At 39.0% G+C, this 21539-nt stretch overlaps 1 protein-coding gene across 1 annotated transcript in view; it reads right to left on the bottom strand.

The window, feature by feature from the left end:
- The window catches only part of TENM1 (teneurin transmembrane protein 1), a 240114-nt gene extending 223758 nt beyond the window's left edge, over positions 1–16356 (bottom strand). The window contains exon 1 of the mRNA XM_085319789.1: positions 16083–16356. Coding sequence (XP_085175915.1) covers positions 16083–16299 — 217 coding nt within the window. The 5' untranslated portion in view covers positions 16300–16356. The remainder of the gene's footprint in view (positions 1–16082) is intronic.
- Between the last annotated feature and the right edge of the window lie 5183 nt (positions 16357–21539).

Here is a 21539-nt window from a genome sequence, read left to right as displayed (position 1 = left end):
ATTCACATGTTCATATATACTGCTAAAAGAATCTGTGCAGTTATCAACTCAAATACTAAGGCCATTGCTAATCAAGAGGAGAAAGCACAAGTTTGTTTTAGACTGGGGACCTGAGAGCAGGAGCCACCGCCACAGGCGACTGCTGCCGAGCAGGAGCAATCCCTGTCTTAATTCCTAGGGTATTATTCCATAAAACATGCTTTGCTGCTTTGGAGGGACAGCAGCAACAACTATTTCATATACTGAAACACGCAGTTCACGCATACGTGCTACTATTTATATTAAAGCAGGGTAAAAGAGTAAAAAACAGGTAAATATAAATTTTACATTGTTAACCTAATGGATGTAGCAAATATTCCCAGAGAAAAGTTCTGCAATCTAGTGTGACCTAAAGTAATAGTCTACAGAATGCAGTTCCTAATCTCCCCCCACCAATGGTAACTGTTTTACAGCAAGAAATACAAACTTCTATCTAGCTATGAAATTAGTTATTTTCAGGTCAACAAAAAGAATGTTTACAGATCCTTTTGCCCAAAGCCTTTTTTCCAATAGAGAGTTTTATGCCTTAAATAGATCTTAAAGTCCTTTTCTATTGTTTTTTTCCTGTTAAATTTGTTTTGTGCAAGCATGCTGAGCTCAGAGTCCTCATGCGAAACAGTTCCCCTATACAAGTCACCTGTGGATTCTTTCTTCACATTATCTGCTACTCAGTATTATCTCATTTCTCTGCCAGCTGCTTCACCAGCTCCTGAGCTGCACCATCTCACACTGTGCCCAATATTAGACACAGTGGTGGCAGCGCAAATCGGAAATAAAGAGCACAGCTGGTCAGGGTGACTGGCAAAAGGATGCAAGCAGCAAATCTAGAAGTGGCTCTGAATCAGAAAAAACACGTTTATAGGAACTTAAACCACTTTACTGTTCTAAGAGCAAGACTCGCACCGACTTTGCTCTCCTCAGAGGGTGCTTAGCGCCAGCAGCCAGCACCCGCCGGACTGAGCGCTGAACCAGGAGGAGGCATCTCCAAATGCTGGAGCTTCCTGAGGAGGAGGAAAGCAGGAGGAAAGGCTTGGACGCGGAGGGCCCGATACCGAGAAAGACAAACAGAGAATCACAGTGCTGTAATCAAGAGAGTGAATACAGTACAGCGAACCCTTTTCACTAGGCTGGTAAGAAGTATTTTCCCAGAAGGTCTTTTCAACAAGGACCACACTCAGAAAGCAGCGTACATCCCTCGCCCCATCCCCTTTCCCCCATCTCTCTGGTTTATTCCTATTCAGGACAGACAATGCATGAACAACAGGGAAGGAACGGATGGGCGCCGTGACAATAACCGGAGCACTGAACGAGAGGCGACCTTTGGGTGAGCTGCTACGGAAAAATCTGAGACGTTGGCCAGCAAATTTCACAAGTCAATGTTTTCCCTTTTAATACAGCTGTCTGCCTGCTCAGACTAGTTTGCTGAACTCCTAACTGGCAGATTAGTGAAGCAGGTTTAGAGGATGACTTTTAAGAAATAGCAACACAAATAATGTAAAATTTTGTCAAGAACGTTGCCAAACACACCAAGCAAGTAAATACATCAGTTATAGAAAATCTTGTATTGAACCCTACCCATTTGAGATACTATGATTGATCTTCTCTAACTGCTTCTATTCCTATTGCAGCTACATTTTATTTAGGGTTTTTATTCTTCTTAATAATAATAYTTGCACAGAAAAAAAGACAACTGCCTTTATGTTCCTTTTTTGCTTCATCAGTAGGACTTATTAGGCATTTCAAATACTTTATGCCTATAAGTCATCTAAGGAGATCATAAAACTAAATTGAAATCCATGTATTTGCTAGCAACATTATTCCACTCAGTTGACAGTCCAGAGAAATCTATTACAATAGTTGATTTAAGGAATGATTTTTTTTTTTAAAAAAATCTCTGTAACTCCTGAGAAAAACCTGAAAATACTGAAATGTAATGCCTGGACACTCAACTGATCAAAGTATATGTTCTCAAATAGAGCACAAAGTTGCAGGAAACAACCTTGCTTATTTTCATTATGCTGTTACCTCAAGTTCAGGTATGGGATTTAAGTCAGCACCCAACGAATGAGCAGCAGATGCCTCTTCTTTCCCTTTCCTAAAACCTCAAGTATTGAATGAAGAGAAGGAAGGATTTCCTAACACCAGTCACGGTCATTTCATGCAAAATGTACACCTCAGATGACGGAGGATTATTAAAGCACAAAGCTTCACGGTTTATTCGTGTGGAGTTGTTGAGGAATAATCATAATCATCTGTCAGATGAACGCTCGGGTGAATACCAGGCCAAATACTTCACTGGAGAGTGGGAATAATGTGATGGAGAAGTCAGCCAAAGCCAGCCTGGTTTACTTTGTACTGAGGGCTAGCAGTGCAGCTGCATGACATATACACGAGTGCCAGGAATTCACGAACTGGAGAAACAGCCTGCAATAAGCAGCCCTATTCCCCATGTTAGTCACTGAATACAAGGCTGAGAACTGTCTAAACACACTTTTATAGCCCTGAAGGCGTGCTCAGCCCTACAGCAGCAAACATAGGGCTGCTACTGATTCTAGAAGAAGTAAATAACATTAAGGTACCCAACAACACATCTTCCTTTTCTCTGTAACTCCAAAATTTTCTCCTATCACAGATCTCCTTCTTTATTTGGAGTAATAAAAATTTTCAGAGGCAGTAATTTGAAAAGGTACATGCTGTCTGCTGACTTCTTTGCTAGTGGTACAACCCTCTGACTAGCTCATTTCACTACCTGGCACTTGACTCAAAAGAACGATGACCACCAAAGTGGAACTTTAGCAGAAGAGTTTAACTGTGTTTATGGATGCTTTTTTTTTTTTTTTTTAATAGATGTCATCACATTGCAGAAGTCTAGGAAAAAAAAGCGTGTAAGTGTGTAAGAAGTTCTCAATTGTTTAAAAAATGATTATTGGATTATCTTGAAGGAAACTTTCCTTTCATGACCAGAAACGAGATGTTACATGAGGTAACAGAGCCTTCAGGAAACAGAGTGGAGCCCAACAGGATAACGAAAGAGAAAGGAAACACTTCCTATATCTACTGGTTTCAAAAAAGCATTAAATGAATCTACACTGACTCTAAATTGTAAGCCAGCAGTATTTAAGTGAATAACAATCAATAGATGTATACGACGGTGAAGGCTGTCGTTATAAATAGCATACACAATGTATCCCCACCTGCGCGACAGCTCCGGAGTCCCATGCAAGGCACGTGCAATCCGGCCAGCTGACCGGAGCCATCACTCACTTTCTGTATCTGTGCCATCTCTGGGAAGCGGGCCACATTTTAATAATGGATAGTACTATTAAAAAATAAAAGGAAAAAGTGCAGGGAGGAGCCAAGAGATATTTTAAACATGTGGATCACAGAGATCTTAAAAAATCTGATCCAGCAGCTAAAATATAAAAATGGACAAATAATTCATTAGGACTTTTTTTTTTTTTTTTGACTGAAGGTAGATGCTTCTATACACAGAGTAAAAGCAAATTATCAGGATCACTCTTCCTCAACACCTAAACTCTGCAGATCAAGAGTGGACAATCCATTGTGAACATCTAGTAATCACTACTACTATTTTTCAGCTTATACTAATGTCAAATCTGTAGGTACAATTCTCACTGATACTAGGGAAGAACTGTATCCCTAGAATCAACAGCTAAAGTTAATTCTTTGAGAATCTATGTRCAAAGCAACGCAGACACATAAACTCTATGAATAAGCCCTTTCCGAAAGCATTAATTATATATTTCTGATAAAGGACTACTCTATGTATGCACTGACACAAGCCACCTTTTTAACAACTAAAAAGTTACAAATTACATAAACACATGATTATTTTCTGATTAACAGTAATGTGACTACAGAAATCAAAGGGCTGATTGTGCACAGATTTAGCATAAGAGACAAAAAATGAGATTCATGTTTTTCATATGATTAGCCATAAAGCAGAATACACAAAGTAAGTCTCAACCCAAGGAGCAAAGCATAACACAAATGCACATCTAATAGTTTCTTTAAAGACTAAAAATCTGTAAAAATTGACATGTTATTGGCATTATATGGTAAAATGAACCCTTGGGACATGAGAAAAAAAAAAAAAAAAAAAAAAAAAGAAAAAAAAAGAAAGAGCTCAACAGAAGAACCTAAAAAACACTCAGTTAAAATCCCCATAGTTTAAATGCTGAGAAAGCGATGAAGAAAACCGTAAGGCAGAAATTCAGCCACCTCCTTGGCGTAATAGAGGACCGAGTAAAACGCCCAAGCCCGTTTGCTTGGAGTTAGTTTTACCTCCGGCCGTGGCGTAAGGCCGGTGCTCAGGGCAGAGGCGACAAGGACGCTTCGCCACGCGCGCAGGGTGACCGGGGCTGCGACGCTGAACCCCCGTGCAGCGCTCGCTAAGGCTGCACACCCAGACAACCCAGGAGGTTTACCACCCTCTTGCTCATTTTACTCTTCTAAATAGAACCTGCTACATACTAGTGAGCACAGCACTGACTCCGAAGGTGGATCCATAGGAAGGCATATACTTAAAGGAACAAAGATGCGCTTTGAGTGACGGTGGGTGGAGGAGCGCTGCCAATGCAGACAGCTGCGTTATGTTCATTATTATATTTATAACAGATAATTTCCTTTATTTTTTTTTTTACCCTTTCTACTGAAATTCAAGATTTTTTTCACACCATGCCTTTCTCTTTGTGATTTTTTTWATTGAGATTTCCTTCCATAGAGCCACAGAGAAGTAAATTTTGTAATTCAACCCCAAGCACATGGTGAGAAAAGTACAGTGATAGGAAATTACTGATGCATTTTCCAAGCAGCACAGTGGAATGCATTTGGGAAGAACTATTAGATATTTCTAATGTTTATCTGTGTCTGTTCAAATATGCAGCAATAGACTCCAACTGTAGACTCAGGGAATACCAACATCATTCCAATGTTTGCATGCACATACACACACTCTTCCAACTTTTGCATTTCCTTAAAAATACAGCATCTCCAACACGTACAAAGAAATCTCTGAAAAAAAGTCTGGATATTCTTCTGGAGTAGATAGGGTATAGAACTGCACCTTAAACTAATGCAAGTAAAACTTGTACTGTACTGTGTCAATACTACACACACACACATCYCTCTGTATTTATACACACATTTGCGGTAACAAATTTGGAAATTCCCACAAAAGTAACAGTGGGAAAACATTGTAGAGAAATTTTAAAATCAATTCCTGCCAACTGAACTAAATAGCTGTATTTATATAGAACACTACATGATCCGTTTATTCAACTAAAAATAATTAACATTCTCTTTAATTTCATTACGAAGGATTAAGGGTATGTATCAAAAGGACACGACAGAAAACCACATAATCAGTGCCCTGATTTGATTTTCATTAAAAGTTACAAAATTACAATGTCTTCAATATAATAGCRTAAGAAATTACAGAACATTTTCTCCATGCCAACAGACGGTGAAATAAAGAAGTCAAGTTGGCAAACTATTAATTTCACGCAAGTGTTTGAAAGGGACGAAAAGGTTTGACATTAAAAAAAAATATTTCAAAGTCCACTCAGGATTTCAAATTTTCATTACTAAGAAAATTGTATGCCTGTTTCACAGGCCACAAAAAGGCATCTGAAGAAGAAAACTACATCTTTTCTGTAGTATTATATTAACTATATTCTCACTTACCACGAATGCTTACTTTTATTATTTACTCACGTCTTGAACAGTGTTGAAGCAAAGCATGCAAGTCCCTCTGCCAAATGCCTAAGTATAAAATCTTATAATTAATCACTGAAAGCAGAAACAAACTTCCCTCTTCTAGAATGAGAAAAACTAGCTACCAATAAATTGAACACATTAGAAAATTAACATACCAGTAACCTTCAAGTACATTTAAAAAAAAAATTTATACATAACGAAAATCTACTCCTAGGATATATTGTTTTAGATTATGATGGACCATGATTATTACGTATTATTATGATTATCAAGTACTAATTGGTGAGAAAGCATTTAACAAATTGGATGAATGAAAACCTCTCCGTTCATTGAGAAAACAGAAATTCAAATAAATTTAAAAATTAGATCCAAGTACAGAGTAGTCTCAGTAAGTTTAGCTACTATTAACTCTATTAAACAAAGTTTTGCAGAACAGCTCCTGTATCTGCAATGGGTATTTCCCAATACTTGAGACAGTTACACAGTTTTTTTTACCTTGCGGTAACATCCTAACAAACAGCAAATGCTACCTATTTTTGTAAGCACAAGGGCTGATTCATTCCTTCTACAGRCCACCTCCCTCCGCTGCTTTTGTTCAAGGGGCAGCGGCACGGTTTTTACACTTGTGTACTTCTGCTGTTCAAAAATGCCATCTACAGAAGAGTAGCGCCTCTACGTTTTAGTAGCTCTTAAGAACCTCTAGGATTTTAWAGTTAATCCATCATTCTTTATAATTCCATTTCTATTTTTGGTGCYGAGGTCCCACTCCCCCCTCTGCAGATGCCCATTCTGCCTCTAAGGACAGAGCCCGAGTGACTGTCCCTGCTGGGGAGCAGGACAGTCCAGAGGCCACCTCTGAAGCTTGGCCCCTTGCGTCAGGCAATCAAGGCACCACTGAACCTAGCCCGTCAGCCCCGCCGTTTTCAGGTATCGGTTAGAAGAAAAGCTCTGCCAGGCTGGCACTTCCGATGCTCCGCTTCTTCGCGCAGTACTGCAGACAGTCCGCTGCCAGTGTCTTTCCAAGAAGACTCAAAACTTCGGTAGCAGTTATTAATTCCAGTCCATTAATATTGAATAAAGTATAGTTAATATYTCCAAAAGTTTACATAGCTTGACTTGCGTTTCATTCGTCACCATGCTAAGATTATGATTTGAATTTGCCAACTTCATAAGCGCCTGGTGATTTTCACACAAACTGGTTATATTTTGAGAGGCAACTTTTCTAGACTCCGACCAACGGCTGAGGTTACAGCAGGAACTGACCATACCAACCTTACTCACTACTCGTTCCTTTACTGCATAACTGAGGCTCGGAGAAAAAAAAACAAACAAACCAAAAAAGAACCACACACACAATCTGCTGGTGTTGAACGTTACCTTATTCCTTTCCTGCTGCTTTTCCCACGTGAGCTAAGGATACTGCATCTACTTGCAAAGCCTTCCTAAATGAGTGACTGTCAGTGGGAATCAGATTTTTGAGCAGCTTCCAATGAAACAAACTTTGAAAAGAGGACCTTAGATTTTAAATCATACATTCAGTTTACTTCACATAAACACCTGTAAAACAAAGTTCAGAAGTATTTGAGTCTAATTCTCAAAGGATATACTAATTCAAGTCCATAAATGACTTAAGATAGATCCACCCTGCTGCTTCACTGCGTTACCAGCAATGTGATCTGCTCTCCAAGAGTTATGTCTTGGCAGTTCTTTGCTTCAGGAGGCACAAAACTTTGACAGATACATAATTGAGAAACACAGGGAGAATGGTATTTTGTTTCAGCATCTGCTCTATGAAGGAAGACAAGCAAACCAGATTTTATTTCTCGTTCCAGAAAATAAGACAGCTCTTGCTTCAAAAAGCATGACATAAAAGCCACAACAAGAGTGTGGCTTGTAAGGCAGATGCRGAGTGATTTACTTGTCCCCATGGTTCACAATACTTCCTCAGTTATTCTGCCTTCACGTTCGTTGACGTCTCTGCTTTAACTCATGGAAGATCATCTTGGACACTTCAAAGTCGTATGGGAAGATGCTCTATTAATTTAGCAGAAGCATTTCATAGATTCTGCTATCATTTGCACACRCTGACAAATACAATCCCAGGGAAGAATGCACACTACACTAGGGCAACCCAAAAGCTTAAGACACCACTGGAGAGAAGCATTAGCATTGGGTGGCTGCTGTACGGATTGCTATACCTTGGCATTTCTGAATATGATTGGGTTCCTCTCTCCTGATYTTTATTTCTATGACTTTTGGCATTTTACACAACAGAAAATTGGTGATTCTGAGAAAATGGAAGTTTGGATCATCTTTTATATATGTACACTGCAAAATGGATTGTTAAGTTTTTTTAAAAAAAACATTTGAGAGTTTTTTTTTTTTCCCTCGTAGATGAGATTTGTTAACAGGGGATTAGAAATCCACTGTGATCCTTCTCTAAATTTTCTTTTTTTATATATATATAATTTTCCCCATCACTCTTTCCCCCTCTCATATATTCATTTTTTTAATCAAAGGAATCACTTACAAGAATGAAACTATTTTTGATAAATACATGGCATTTTTCACTGARATGACATTATAAGGTTGGAAACAGCATTTTGGGATGGGGACAGCAGGTTGCAAGGTTTTATAACACATTTGTCATCTAGTAAGGGAGAGCAYGCTTCAGTCTAGTGGGAAAAGAGACTTTGTACACACTGTTTGCATATATATATTGATTTGACAAGAGTGGAGAAGAAAGTTATTCCTATCAAGAGATTGTAAAACGAAGCCACAGAAGAYAGTTTCCTCACCCCAGCTCTTCCAAGGAGAGAAATTTCCAATCACTGGCAAATCAAGCAAGAACATTTATAGGAAGCCTGAATCTTTCGTGCATCTCTTCCTCTCCTCGGAGTTCACAGATACTCCCCACTTCGAGGAGAAGGTTTCAGTCCAGGATGCCACAGGGAACTCCCCATCACACTGGTTTTCTCTCCGAGACAGTAACATCATTGTAATTAGTGCACAGCCAGCCAACACAGCACAACAGACCAYAGCTCTGCAAGGGAATAGGAGGTGGCAATGCACTAAAGCTTTAAAAGCGTGAGTTCTCCTCCTCTGCCCCGTGTGCAATTTTCTTGGACCATACGAARCTCAAATGCTAAGACCAGATGGTGCAACATACAGCAGCCTGGGACTGTGTTTATTAGCTATCGCTTCCTCCATTAGCATACACAGAAATCTGTAGGGCCTTTAAATCACCTTTTACTGAAAGATGAGYCCCTGTCATGAGGACAGTAAAAGGTATAGATTAAATATCCACAACACTGACATCTCTTCTCTGCTGTGTTTCAAGTTCCTGCTCCAAAGTATGTAGGTACAAAACTTACTTAAACTAGGTTCTCAGAGGATTTTCTAAAATTAGCAAAAATAATTTTGAAGACAAATAGCAAGGAAAACTGCAGTCTAAAGGTTAAATGTTTGGAGTATACAAACAAGGGAGAACAGATTCTTGTAACAAAGTCCCTCAGCATTTTTGRAAAAAAGCTTTAGCTAATAAAAACATATTACCAGAAATCTTTTCTATCTTTATTTTCTTCCTTAAAGCCATGRAGTTTCAAGGTAAGTGCTTACAAAAATGATCGGTTTCTCCTGTAACCAACCTTTTTCCACCTTTTTCCTCTGGAACTTGGGAACAGTTCATCCCCTGACGCAGAGTACCATCACCTTCCACAGCACCTCAACATTTCATCCTAAACCAACTACACAGCTTGAAGGTTAAAAAACAATCCTCACCCTTTATTAAACCCACAATTACCATCATAAAGAAAACTATGAGATTGAGAAAAGTATACAACTGCCCATTACAAGAGTTTAAACCCACCATATTTCTAAAAATTTTCAAGRCAGTGGATCTTTTAGGGGTGACTTTTAATTTTTGTTTCACATTTTTCTTTGCCCTTTTCAAAACTAATTCATCCCCTCCCACARCAAACACAGAAAATGCATTTTACCATGTCCCATTTACATGTCAATATAAAACTACTACAATATTCTGAGGAAGTCTTTATCTCAGGAATAATACTGGCCAGGGCTCCAAAATACACAAGTAGCAGCTAAGAACTATATTGAATTACTCTACCCTCGTCTCATTAATCAAGAGCATAGCACTGATACGTGAACACCACCTTTTTAATGTCCTAGTGAGTGTTTGGGGATGCACCCTAGTAAAACATTTTCTCTGTATTAACTGCTCTTTAAGGATGTTTAAGAGCGCAGGTCTAAATTCAATGAAGACAGACTCAGCTTTCCAGGTTTCAATAAARTTATGCCAATATACACAAGCTGTAAATACAACCGTCAAAGTTAAGTAATAAAGTCTTCCAAATCTCTATTAAARTGATGAAAAATCACAGGCTTTCTGTTGGCATCAATTTTCTCCAGGAGAGCTGATGAGATCGTGAACTTGGAGTATACTGGAATATTATTCTAGYGCTTTATATAAAATAGAAACAGCTGATAAAAACTGTCTTTTTTACTTTYATATGTCACTTAAAAATACAGCAACTGAAACAAGGAGCACTTGCTACACRCAGCCCAAGTTCTGCTCTCCATGGTCCTGCACAAAGCAGATCCACAGGCCGCGGTGGAGCAACATCGTGCACAAACCAGAGAAGGCCACAGCCATTCCAAGTAAAATGCTTTTGCTGCTGCACAGAAGACAAAAAAACACCATGACATTTTCCTGACAGGACAWTTTCCTACTAGTATTTGTCAGTACRCCTTGTATTTATGTCTCTGATGTTAAATAAAACTGTTTTTGACTGGTCACATGAAGTTAGAGTTGCTCGTGTTTCAATCTCCCTTCCTGGGGAGCTTAAATTTGCYGAAGTTAACAGCATAACAAAACAGACTGCCAGTTCCTGTGCTCTACACATTTTTTTTCCCCTAGAAAAGAAAAACTAAGTTTTCCAGCATGAGAATGTTTCTATTGCCCTATGCCAGAACCAGAGCTAGAAGTAGCAGAGGCGCAGCAACGAGAACCTGACGGCAAAAGCGGTGAGCTAGGAGTCCAGGACGAAAGCGAACAGGTCTCCAGCTGCGGGGCCGCAGCAGCCGGGGCCTCCTCCCGGAGCCCGCGCAGATCCTGCGCGTTTAGCCGCTCCTGTTTGCCTGGGGCGCCCGGAGMCAATTCTGATCCCTTCTCTACATCAGGCCTGTGGTGACACCAATCTTCAGCTGTTGTCCTACAAATTAGATGTCTCCTCACTTCTCAGACCAAAAGCAGAGAACATCCATTTTACGTGAAGTATTCTAAACAGTTTCCTACAACTACTAGTGACACTAGGCTTTTTTACACACATTTACTAGAAGGTATTTGCTACTGGATCTTCCTGCTAGGAATAAYTCCAGTTTGCCTTGCCCATAATGCAGTTCAATACATTTAGCTTGCCAGGAAATACATGTTTGTCTAACCAGAAATTTACTGCCGTATGCTCATACTGCTAACGATCAATAAACTTTATGACAACGGTGACTCAATCCCAGATGCTTATCTGATCAGGAATTCACTCCTCTAAACTAGCCTTTTCTAGAATTAGCCTAGAAGGAATAAAGCTTCTTTTTGTATTGCCACTGTTGGTAGAATTCAATTCCCTTCATGCTTCTTTTTGGTGGAAGCAGAGGAAACTGCAGAAGCAGACASAAGCGCTAATGCTGTAAGCATGCCATGAAGAAACTAGAAGTGCAATTTATGTACAGCATCCCTTCTGAGAAATTTTTCTCCCAGCCTGATCCATCAATGATTTTCCTAGAAAAACAAAGTATCGGATGAGTTCTGTCAATCCTACAGAACACTCTGTTTAACAATTCTTCGAGAACTGATTTACTATATGTTAGCCAYGTGAACCCCGTTAGGCTGGATCTGCCAGGAACCACATAGTTGGGGGTCTGCCAGGAATTCACTTTGCAAGCTGTCCTTGCGAGGCCGCTGCACTGCAGGTTACGCGCCCTCCGACAGACAGCACTTTGGACATTCCAGTGATGAACAAACTCGCCCTTTCAAGATTTATATATTATGTRATTAGTATTTCATCTTCAGTAATGAATAACACTTTGCCATGAGATTTTGATGTCTGCTCGCACTGACTTGTTAGGTCAGTGAAAGAGCTCAGCCTGGAATTCTGTCTGCCTTACGTGTTAAACCTAGATCTGTCAAATAAGGGCAAGTTCCTGAGGTAAGTAACTCCAAAGATATCATTTATCTCACACTGGAAACTCCATGAGGAAAATCAGCACTAGATCTCAGGAACAACATCTAGAAATCATAGCTCAAATATTAGACTCAATAGATTAATTCTGTATTTATTGCTGATTTTTTTCTTTCATATTCCTACAAGACTTCTGAAAAATGACACAGAAACCARATCTCCTGGAAGAAGGTTTGAGATACAATCTCATGAACTGCAAGGAATACAAAAATATTGAAGAAGTTTTCTTCATTCTGTATTCTGTGTATTGTTTTCAACCTATAAACTCAAGAAGTTTACAATTTGCAAGATCATACGGCTTTTGAAACAAAACTTTGATACAGAAGGTATTTTTCAAAAAATAACAGCAGCATTAAATACTGCAGGATATGCTAGTGAACACTGACAATATTTACTTTGAGTTTGTGCCATATAAATTTAGAGAWCTTGTTTATACAGATTGTCTATATATGCAAACACATAAATACACATACATAATGAATTTACATAATCTCAGATTTCAGTGAAGGTCTTTCATGGAAATTAATCCTCAATATTGTTGGACAAAATTAAATAGGAACTGCTAATAACAAAAAACTTCATAAGGGCAAAGTGATTTGGTATCAGTTTTTTGAGCAACACACATTTTACTCTGAAGCTATTTAAAGGACAGGTGAGACTGACCGWTTTAGTTTATATWAATTACCATGTTTAATAGCAGAATATCGTCTCCTTATGCACATCAGTCTCCATAAACATTTGAACTGATGATTCCTTTTACAAAACTAGATCAGTGCAAACATATAACATTACCCCTTGTTCCAGGTATAAGCTTCTCTTTACTTTTTATTGTGAAATGATTTTGCTCTCACTCTTCACAAAACTCATATGATTTCTCTCTCATCTTTCATCATTACCACTTTATTCATGACTGGTGTGATGCCTGTTTGCTCATCCTTCTCACACCTTTCATGCATGAAGGTCAAACTGAATGTTGAATTTTACCCTAACTTTGCAATTAATTCAGCATATTTTACAGATTGAGTATTATTTCACTCCTAACTAGTGGCTGGCTGGACAGCGACACTGTGTTACTACTCGGGGTGCCACTGTGGATGTCCCTTTACCTTTGTGCCTTAGCATTTRCATACAGAAAGAGAAGACAGCTCCATATTTAATATTCAGAAATTTCTTACACATGCAATCACCTGGAATAGCATTCTCCTTGCAGAAAAATCCCCACTGAAAAGGGATGCTGCAGAGGGTTTTGTTTTGTTTAAAYTGGAAAAACGTGCCAAACATGAGAAAAGTTTTCCTGAAGCAATGTTGATGAGGAATTTTAGAAAAGTATTAAAACGTGTATTTAAAACACAAATGCTATATCCAATTCCRTGGATTCATGCCAGATTCACAATCCAAAATTGAACCTATTGTTTTTGGTATTCTTTGAGCAATATCAAGAATCACCAAGAACTCTACAATTCCTAGGACCTGTATCACTAATGCTGGCTATCCTTTCAGAAACAACACAGCAGAACTGTAATCAAAGCAAAGAAGTTGATAGATTAAATTTTACACTCAGCTTTAAAACCTGTTTTGCTGTTTGAATTTTCAGCTCAACCATTTTTATATTTCAAATCTCTATGATACCTGCTAGGCCAAACATTTGGATTAAATTTGTGGCAGAGCAAATCTATATGATTTAAACTACTAAAAAGATGCTGGGATGAATTCCTGGGAAATCAAATAGATACGTTTAGCAGTGCAATTACTAACTCAATTATACCAACCTGAATTTGTCACAAGAGAAAACTATGATTTTTAGTATGAGAAGTGAGGTTCAAYTTCATCCTCACAATCCAAAATACAAGTATGTTTTAAATGTATTTATACTCAATAGTAAAACAAAACAAGCAGTGTATATTAAGCAATAAAATCTGTAAAGGTAAGCAAGTATTCAAGTGCTGCCCTGCATACAGACAGACTTTAACACAGCAATAAGTGCTTTTCTACAAACACGAACATCGAGCCTCATACTGTAGTTTAAAGGAGTACAAAAATACATTACTTTCAAGAAGAAAAATGTAAATGCTCATAAAAGAACTGCAAATTCATAGGGTATGTTCCAGATATTAATTTTGCTGGAAAAAAATTGATACGTATATTTCCAATAAAACAAACTTACAACATGAGTACAAAATACTTATTGGTCTGTGCAAGCATAAATTTGATTCCTAACAGGTCAGCCCTGAATGAATAGGAAAAATTAGTGTCCAACAACTTTTTGCAGAAATGCACACTAATTTGACTACTTCTCCAAAGTTATTAGTAAGATTGTTTTCAAAGGGTACTGTTCTGGAAGAACAGATTCAACATATGATGTACAGGCTGCTTTTTTATGCCTACTGTATACTGATTGCAGCCATTATAGATGTATCCAAGCTAGCTGGGCTAAAGCTAGCTTGGGTACTGATTGTAGTTCAGCTTTGCAAACCAGGAGCTCTTCGTGGGCTTAGTCAATGGTGAGGTTATGCTTTCATAGCCATAGCTATCAGTAATGAGGCAGATAGTTTAAGTAGATCTACAAGTACATCGACGTGATCTCCAGCCACTGCAGTGTAGATCGTCTTAGTTAACCAAACCCTCATAACTTATGCAAGATCAAGTCACATGTCTTCGTACAGAATAATTTGCAGAAATTTGTATTTATGACTTTTTTTTAATATTGCAGTTCTGTAATTGTACTGAGGGAACATCTGTATTGGGGGAAGTCTCTGGTATATCTGGTAGTGATAATTTCTCCAATGAATTATAGCTACTTTCAGACAACACCAGTACTACAAAGGTAATTGATTCAAAATTTCTGCAATAACAACAAAACCTACAGTGATCCAAACAGCTCTTTAGCTAAATAGCACTGCTATTCTAATTCCTGCATTAATTTACATACCACAGAGGAGGCGATTTTCCACCCTCAAGATGACAGTTTTCATCTTCTTGTCCAAAAGGAAATTTGTTTTAGTATGCAAAATAGGGTCAGGTGGCGGTGATAGAAGGGTTTTTTGGTTGGCTAATTGGTTGGGTTCCCCACCCCCACCCCGCCCCAGACAAGTACCAACCTTTTAAACTCAGAAATATTGGCCACACTGTAATGGACCCATTTAACCACTTCTTTGAAGAGCAGTGAGCCACTGCCCACGGTGTCTTGGTATTTTTACCTTTGTTAAGGGGACAGGACTTTCTTGTGCTGACAGGCACTGTGATTCCTAAAAACGTTCTACTTACTCCATCATACTGTCACAAATTGTGACAGAGCTAAAGGCAGTACATTAACATCTTTTGTATAGACAAGTGGGTTAAACCCAGCGAGTGAGTCCCCTTAAGCAGTAGTCTATCAGGGAATGCTGTGGTAAATCCTGCTCATTTCCTTCCTCATTTCTTTAAGCCCCTTCTAGTTTTTAGCCTTTCTCTCTCTCCAAACAGTAGCTTTTCCTAACCCYGGCTCAAATACCATAAGCTCTCAAATATTTGTCCTAGACTTTGGACTGTATCATGCAGAAGCCTGAAAGAGAACTTAACTGTTYACTTTTTTTCTTATAAGACATTATTTATCCTTCAGTTTTCAAATGAGTTGGCTATTTGCAGGATTAGATAGATCTTTTGTTAAGAGGACTATTGCATTTTATTTCATTCATAAGCTCTATAGGCACATGCAAATATATTCTACCACCTCAAGCTGATTTTGTACCTAAATCCACATAACATATATAAAAGTAATAAAATAATTAACCAGTCAAGGTTAGTGAAGAGACTAGCCACTACTAAAGAGGTATTTATCCATAGCTGTCGTGCAATGGTCTCCAAAACAGTGGTTACTACATCTTGCTAGAAAAGTAATCTTTCATCTGAAAAAACAAAACAAAACATCCCCCTACTTTTCCAATATTACAGTTGGTAAAAGCGAGTAGAAGTAGGTTGTTGCAACAAACCCTTGAAAGCAGAACGTTTGCCTTTTTAGTAAGTAACCAGAAAGCAATAAATCATAATTAGTGAATAAAATCAAGAGTTTACCTTGAGTAGATTGGTCAATGGGTTTCCTTTTTCTGCTATGACTGTTATAATTAAGTCTCAGCTCTTGACTATACTCATTCAGAGTTTCTCTTGAGTCGTAAGACTGCCGTTGCTTTCTCCCATCTTCGCTTTCCTCTGAAGAACTTGTGTAAGTTAGATCCACTTCATGTTTAACTTTAGACAGTGGCTGGTAGGGTTTGCAGTCCATCTGCTCCATCTCTGATTAAACAGGCTTAGAGTCATGAAAACAAGCAATTCAAATTCCTTAAGGAAACAGTCCTGGGGAAAAAAAAAAAAAAAAAAAAAAAGTCCACTTCAGCTATGCATAAATATTTAGCTCACAAAGGCCCCATTTTATTTTCACTCAATATATACCAATTAAATTGAATTTCTATCACTGCTGTTCAGGAAAGAATTTGGACATGTTTTATTGGTTTAGGTTTTTAAATACTATTAAAATAACATKAACTTGAAAAGAAAAACCTAACTCAATCCTAAGCACTATCCTACTAGGCCTAATAACAGTACTTTAGACACAGAATATGCTACAAAAACATCAGTTTGGTATTAAAGCTCTGAGTGAGCACTTGTTATGTCTCTAAAGAGGTCTCCCTTAAACGACAACACCATTTTGTATCTTTTTGAACATGAGTCCTAGGAGCCAGAAAGCTCACGCTAACAGGAAGCACGCAACAGGCTCCAAAGGTCCCCAGCCTTCGCCCACAACAGCAGCACCTCTTTGTTTAAAAAAAAATATATATATATACACACACACATATACATATACATATATATATATATAGTGTGTTTTTTTTTTTAATATTAACAGATGCTGTTAACTTAGGAAAACAAATGCAGTAACAACAGCGGCTCCATCATCGCCAGAGGACCGCAGCCACGGATGCTGCAGGAGATCCCGCTCAATCAGAAGCCGCTGCCCACAGCAGCTGGATGACTCCAGCAGCAGCAGCGAGGAGCCCGCTCACCGCAGGGTTGGGCCCCGGGTCCCTCCCTGTCTCCGATATGCCCTTCAAACCTGGCACCTTCTCACCTCTGAGGAGACCTTCCCAGTAGCCAAAAACCAACCACAGGAAACGTGAAAACCAACCCACAAAAGGCAAATAGAAGAAATACAGCAAGCCCTTGGCTGCTGGTCAGTGCACGAAGCGGTTTAATCCCACCGAAATTGTCTCAAGTTTTGAAAAGCCAGCTGATGTGAAATACCCCTTTGGAAGCAAAGAAAGCGGCACCTGGTGCTGATGCTGGAGCRTAAGCAAAAGACAGGTTCCCCCTGGTCCCAAAGTGGGCCTGACAGCACCTACGTCAGTAAGAAAACTCTCCAGAGCGAGGAGGAGAGCGAAGCGGCGCAACGCTGCTGCCGCCCGCCGCAGGGACTCGGCGCCAGGAGCCCCAGCGCCTCCGGACAGAACCCGCCTTACCGCCTAGGCATTCAGACGCTTCTGCAGACAAGCTACCAGTAATACAAACTATTTCCTTTACAAGGAGTATTTGCTTAATTTGCTGCTATTTGCCAATGTTTCCTCAAAAAGCTCAGTACTTAATTACGAGTCATTTTAATGCTCTGGTCTGCGGCAGAGCAGACTTACAAGCGTGGGGTCAGTTTACCTGATGACCCTGCTGAGATGCACATGGACAGCAAAAAGCCTTCCTCTGTAACTCGTCTGACAGCAAATGGAGACGATGCTACAGAAACTGGGGGAAAATGAGGAAAACTTGAGGGCCTTTGATAAGAAGATGCAGACAAGACCTGAATTTTGCCCTGAAGGAAAGGAGTGTGTGGAGCCTCACGTGCATGCAACATGAAAATGTCTGGACGTACAAAAGCAAAAAAAAAAAAAAACCCAACCCAAACCAAAAGTGACAAATGTTGCCCACTACCGGAGTTTCACAACATGCTTGTGTAAAAAGATAATAATACTGCTCCCCAAAATATGCACCTCTGTGCTCACCTCTTGTATTCAAAACAGAATTGGAGACATAAACTCAGTAAGATAGTACTGCACCTTGAGTCTACAAAAATATTCTCCTAAAAGATAACCTTGTTATTCATCTATTTAGCAGGCATTTGACAAAAGATGACCTCTACTTGTTTTTTTTTTTAAATAGAGAATAAAAATAATTAGGGTGGCATACAGATCTGTGAAACTGAGGATGCAGAAAACCAACTGCTTAAAATCATAAAAATTTTTCTTTAGCACCAAGCTTTAATAATGGAAGTTTTCACTTTCTGTAAGAATTCTTTGTAGCAAAAATTATACATAATGTTGTTAACTTAGATGGTATCAGAAAATAAAAAGGGTGAATTACCKAATTTATATGAGGTTTATTATACATTTCTTTATCTTTCATTGTATAACTTTTACATCTGCTATTTTCTCAYATGCAAGGATATGTTATTATTTTGTAACTAAATTCATATAAAAGCTCTATGAAGCATCCCCTTAGAAATTGTAATTCCTTCTTCTTAAAGACAAGAAACATTAAAAAGCCAGGACCAATTAACGAATAGCACAACTCTGTGTCCTTTTCCCCACGATCTGGGACTCCTGCCATGGAAATACACCATCACTTTTTCAGACGTCRGGGTTCAAAGGCCTGGTACAAGCGTGCAAACCACAATTCACCTTTTCTCTGTGCAGCACTGGGCTCCAGGCCGTGGCAGTGCCCGGCTGTCCCGCGCRCCGCCCAAGAGCAGGAAGCAGCAGCTGCAGTTTTACCCCAGTAACAGTGGAAGGATTCAGCCGCAGATCTCCTGTAGACAGATCCCAAACTGCCGCCTCATTCACCAACCRAAGGAAGAAAACATCYAGCTTGTCTGGCTGCCTCTTCCCTCCTGGTCCCAAACCAATTCTGCCCCTGCCACCAAAAGCCCAGCGGTGCTACGGGCTCGCACAAGAGCTGGAGATAGAGCACTGAGCCTCAAATGTTAGGGGAAACTTCAACTTCCACTCGCATGCAGACTAAGCCTAGGCTACCTGTATTTTTGCTTAAGGCATTAATGTATGGTAAGCCTGCAGTCACCTAGCCTGGTATGAAAGCAGATGACACATCACATGYTCCAGGTGACCCTGCTTGAGCAGGGTGGTTGGACCAGATCATCTCCAGAGGTCCCTTCCAATCTCAACCATTCTGTGATTCTGTGATCATTCGCAAGAACTGCCAAAAGACTTCATAAAATCTTTCAACATACCGCACGCACGTGAATCACCAACACGTGACAAACCACAGACCAAGTCCTCAAGCTTTTCCACAGTAAGAGAGGTTATGAGACTTYGAAGTTAAACATGGACAACTGCAGCTTTTACCTTATTTCCTATTTTGCTTGGAAAAAGGTGACATAACTAACACTAAAATACTAGGATAAAGCAGGATTTAAAGAATGTTGCCTGCACCTTTGCACAGTTTTTTYCAAATAACTGACCCTTAGGTAACTAAAGGAAATACCCAGCTGATCAATACCAAGTTGACGTTGTCAGCAAAATGATAAAGTCTCACAGAAGCTTACAGTCCTGTAAGTGAGCGCTGTATGAGTGTTTCAATGTTTTCCTTCTCACAAAGGATGGCTCTTTCCTGTCTTTTCCATCAGTGGTCTATCAGCAAAGTGTTTAACAAAAGATATACGTTTATGCATACACAAATATACATATTTTTATTTACTTAGGCTCTTAATGGCAGATATAATTCTCAAGTATACTTTATAACAGATACCATACAGAAATTACGAAGAAAAAAAATAGTTAAACATTTAAATTCACAAYGAAACACTGGCTTGCAAAATCATAAGCATACTCCAAAAGAACTATTAGAAGGGAAAACACCATCTTTTAAGCAATGTAACCAATACAAATATGCATATGGATATATTTTTAATGTATGTTCTATGCTAAGTTTGTTATTAGACAGTATTTTCATGTTCTCTTTGTATAAAAAGCCCTCTTAGATCAAAACTCTATTTTCATATTCTACTTTTTATAAAACTCTACTTGCTCTGGAACAAATTAATGTCACAGCAGCTGTGGTGTACGAGAAAGGCCACGGCGAGGCTGTATGCAGCGCGCTGCCGGACAATAGGTGCTTTATAATAAAACTCACTGCATGCATTTGTGCTGCACACAAGCAAGCTCTTGCCAAATATGGCAACGCCACGGTGTTTGCAGTATTTTTACAGTGCTTTGAATAAATTCTTATCAGGTCACTCCGATAGAGTGCTCCTTTATAATAAATTTTTCCATACCTGTTACTACCATCAGCCCCATTAAATAACCAGTGGTATATCTGCCTTGTTACCGCTGAAGTCCAGACCCTATTGGAGATGTCTGTATATGGATGACACTGAGCATGTTGCAGCCAAAGACGCTGATCTGTAAGTACAAGACTAAAGCCATGAAACACTACAWAAGTTGAAGGGTTTTTTTGCCTTCAACTGGCCCTATCTTCAAGGCTCAGATATTCCAAACTTTAAGATGAAATTGCAGTTATAATGCCAAAATATAACCAGGAAAGAGCTGTAAATTGCATATACTTARAACAGCCTTAGGTATTTCTATTTCTCACTCTCAGAGGGCTGTTAACCAACAACCAGCCCCAAGTGCACATTTGCTCGATTCTCTATTTCTTTTCTTCAACCTATACTCTTATTTGAAGGTTGGCAACTGCTTATTACTTTTCCAAACCAAGGATTCTTGAAAATGAACTACTAAATAGTAACTTCAGCTCTGGTTCACTGAAGGTAAAAGGAAAAGGAACTTCATTCTAAAAGGCCTTTCTGAAACATGAAACCATAAAACATGAGAAGTAAAACAAAAGCACTCTCGAAACCTTTAAGAAAGGCAATACCAAGAAAAAGAAAGAGGGGGAAAAAAATCTAACTTTGTACAGCTCAACAAGACTATCATCCCCAAACGTTAGTTCCTGTTTCACAAGCAGAAGTTGTCCTTCGGTTATCCTGTTTCACGCACCGGCTCTACGCAGCACCAGTTCCGGTGCAGCTCCTGAAGCAGCTACAAGGAGCCCAGAGCTCTCGAGCRGCACCTTGCCAAAACAGAGGAGACACCAGCTAAACAGCAGCAGCACAGAACAAATTACATTTCCAGGTGCTACACAGAATTAGATAAAGAAATATGAAAGCCTGCCTGAGACTGTAGGATAGAAACAGGTATCACTTTCCACTGCAAGTAAAAAATTCATAATAAAACCAAGAAAGAATAACCAAAAGCAATATCTTTGTGGTCTTTATTTAGTCAGTCTTCTAGAATTAAAAAAAAAAAAATACAAGTTTAATATGTACATTTTATATCATCATAAAATCAAAAGATGCTTGAAATTGGCAAAATGAACTGTGAATCGCTGAGTACRATGCCACCAGGAGCCCTCTGTATACAAGTGAGTCTRAAACAGAGACATCCATATCCATGTTCCTGTTCAGCCCTTCGCCAG

Source organism: Rhea americana, unplaced genomic scaffold (assembly GCF_003343005.1).
Source record: "Rhea americana isolate MKP2758 unplaced genomic scaffold, rheAme1 scaffold_6, whole genome shotgun sequence".
NCBI classification, from domain to species: domain Eukaryota; kingdom Metazoa; phylum Chordata; class Aves; order Rheiformes; family Rheidae; genus Rhea; species Rhea americana.
This window is presented reverse-complemented; position numbering and strand designations above follow the sequence as displayed.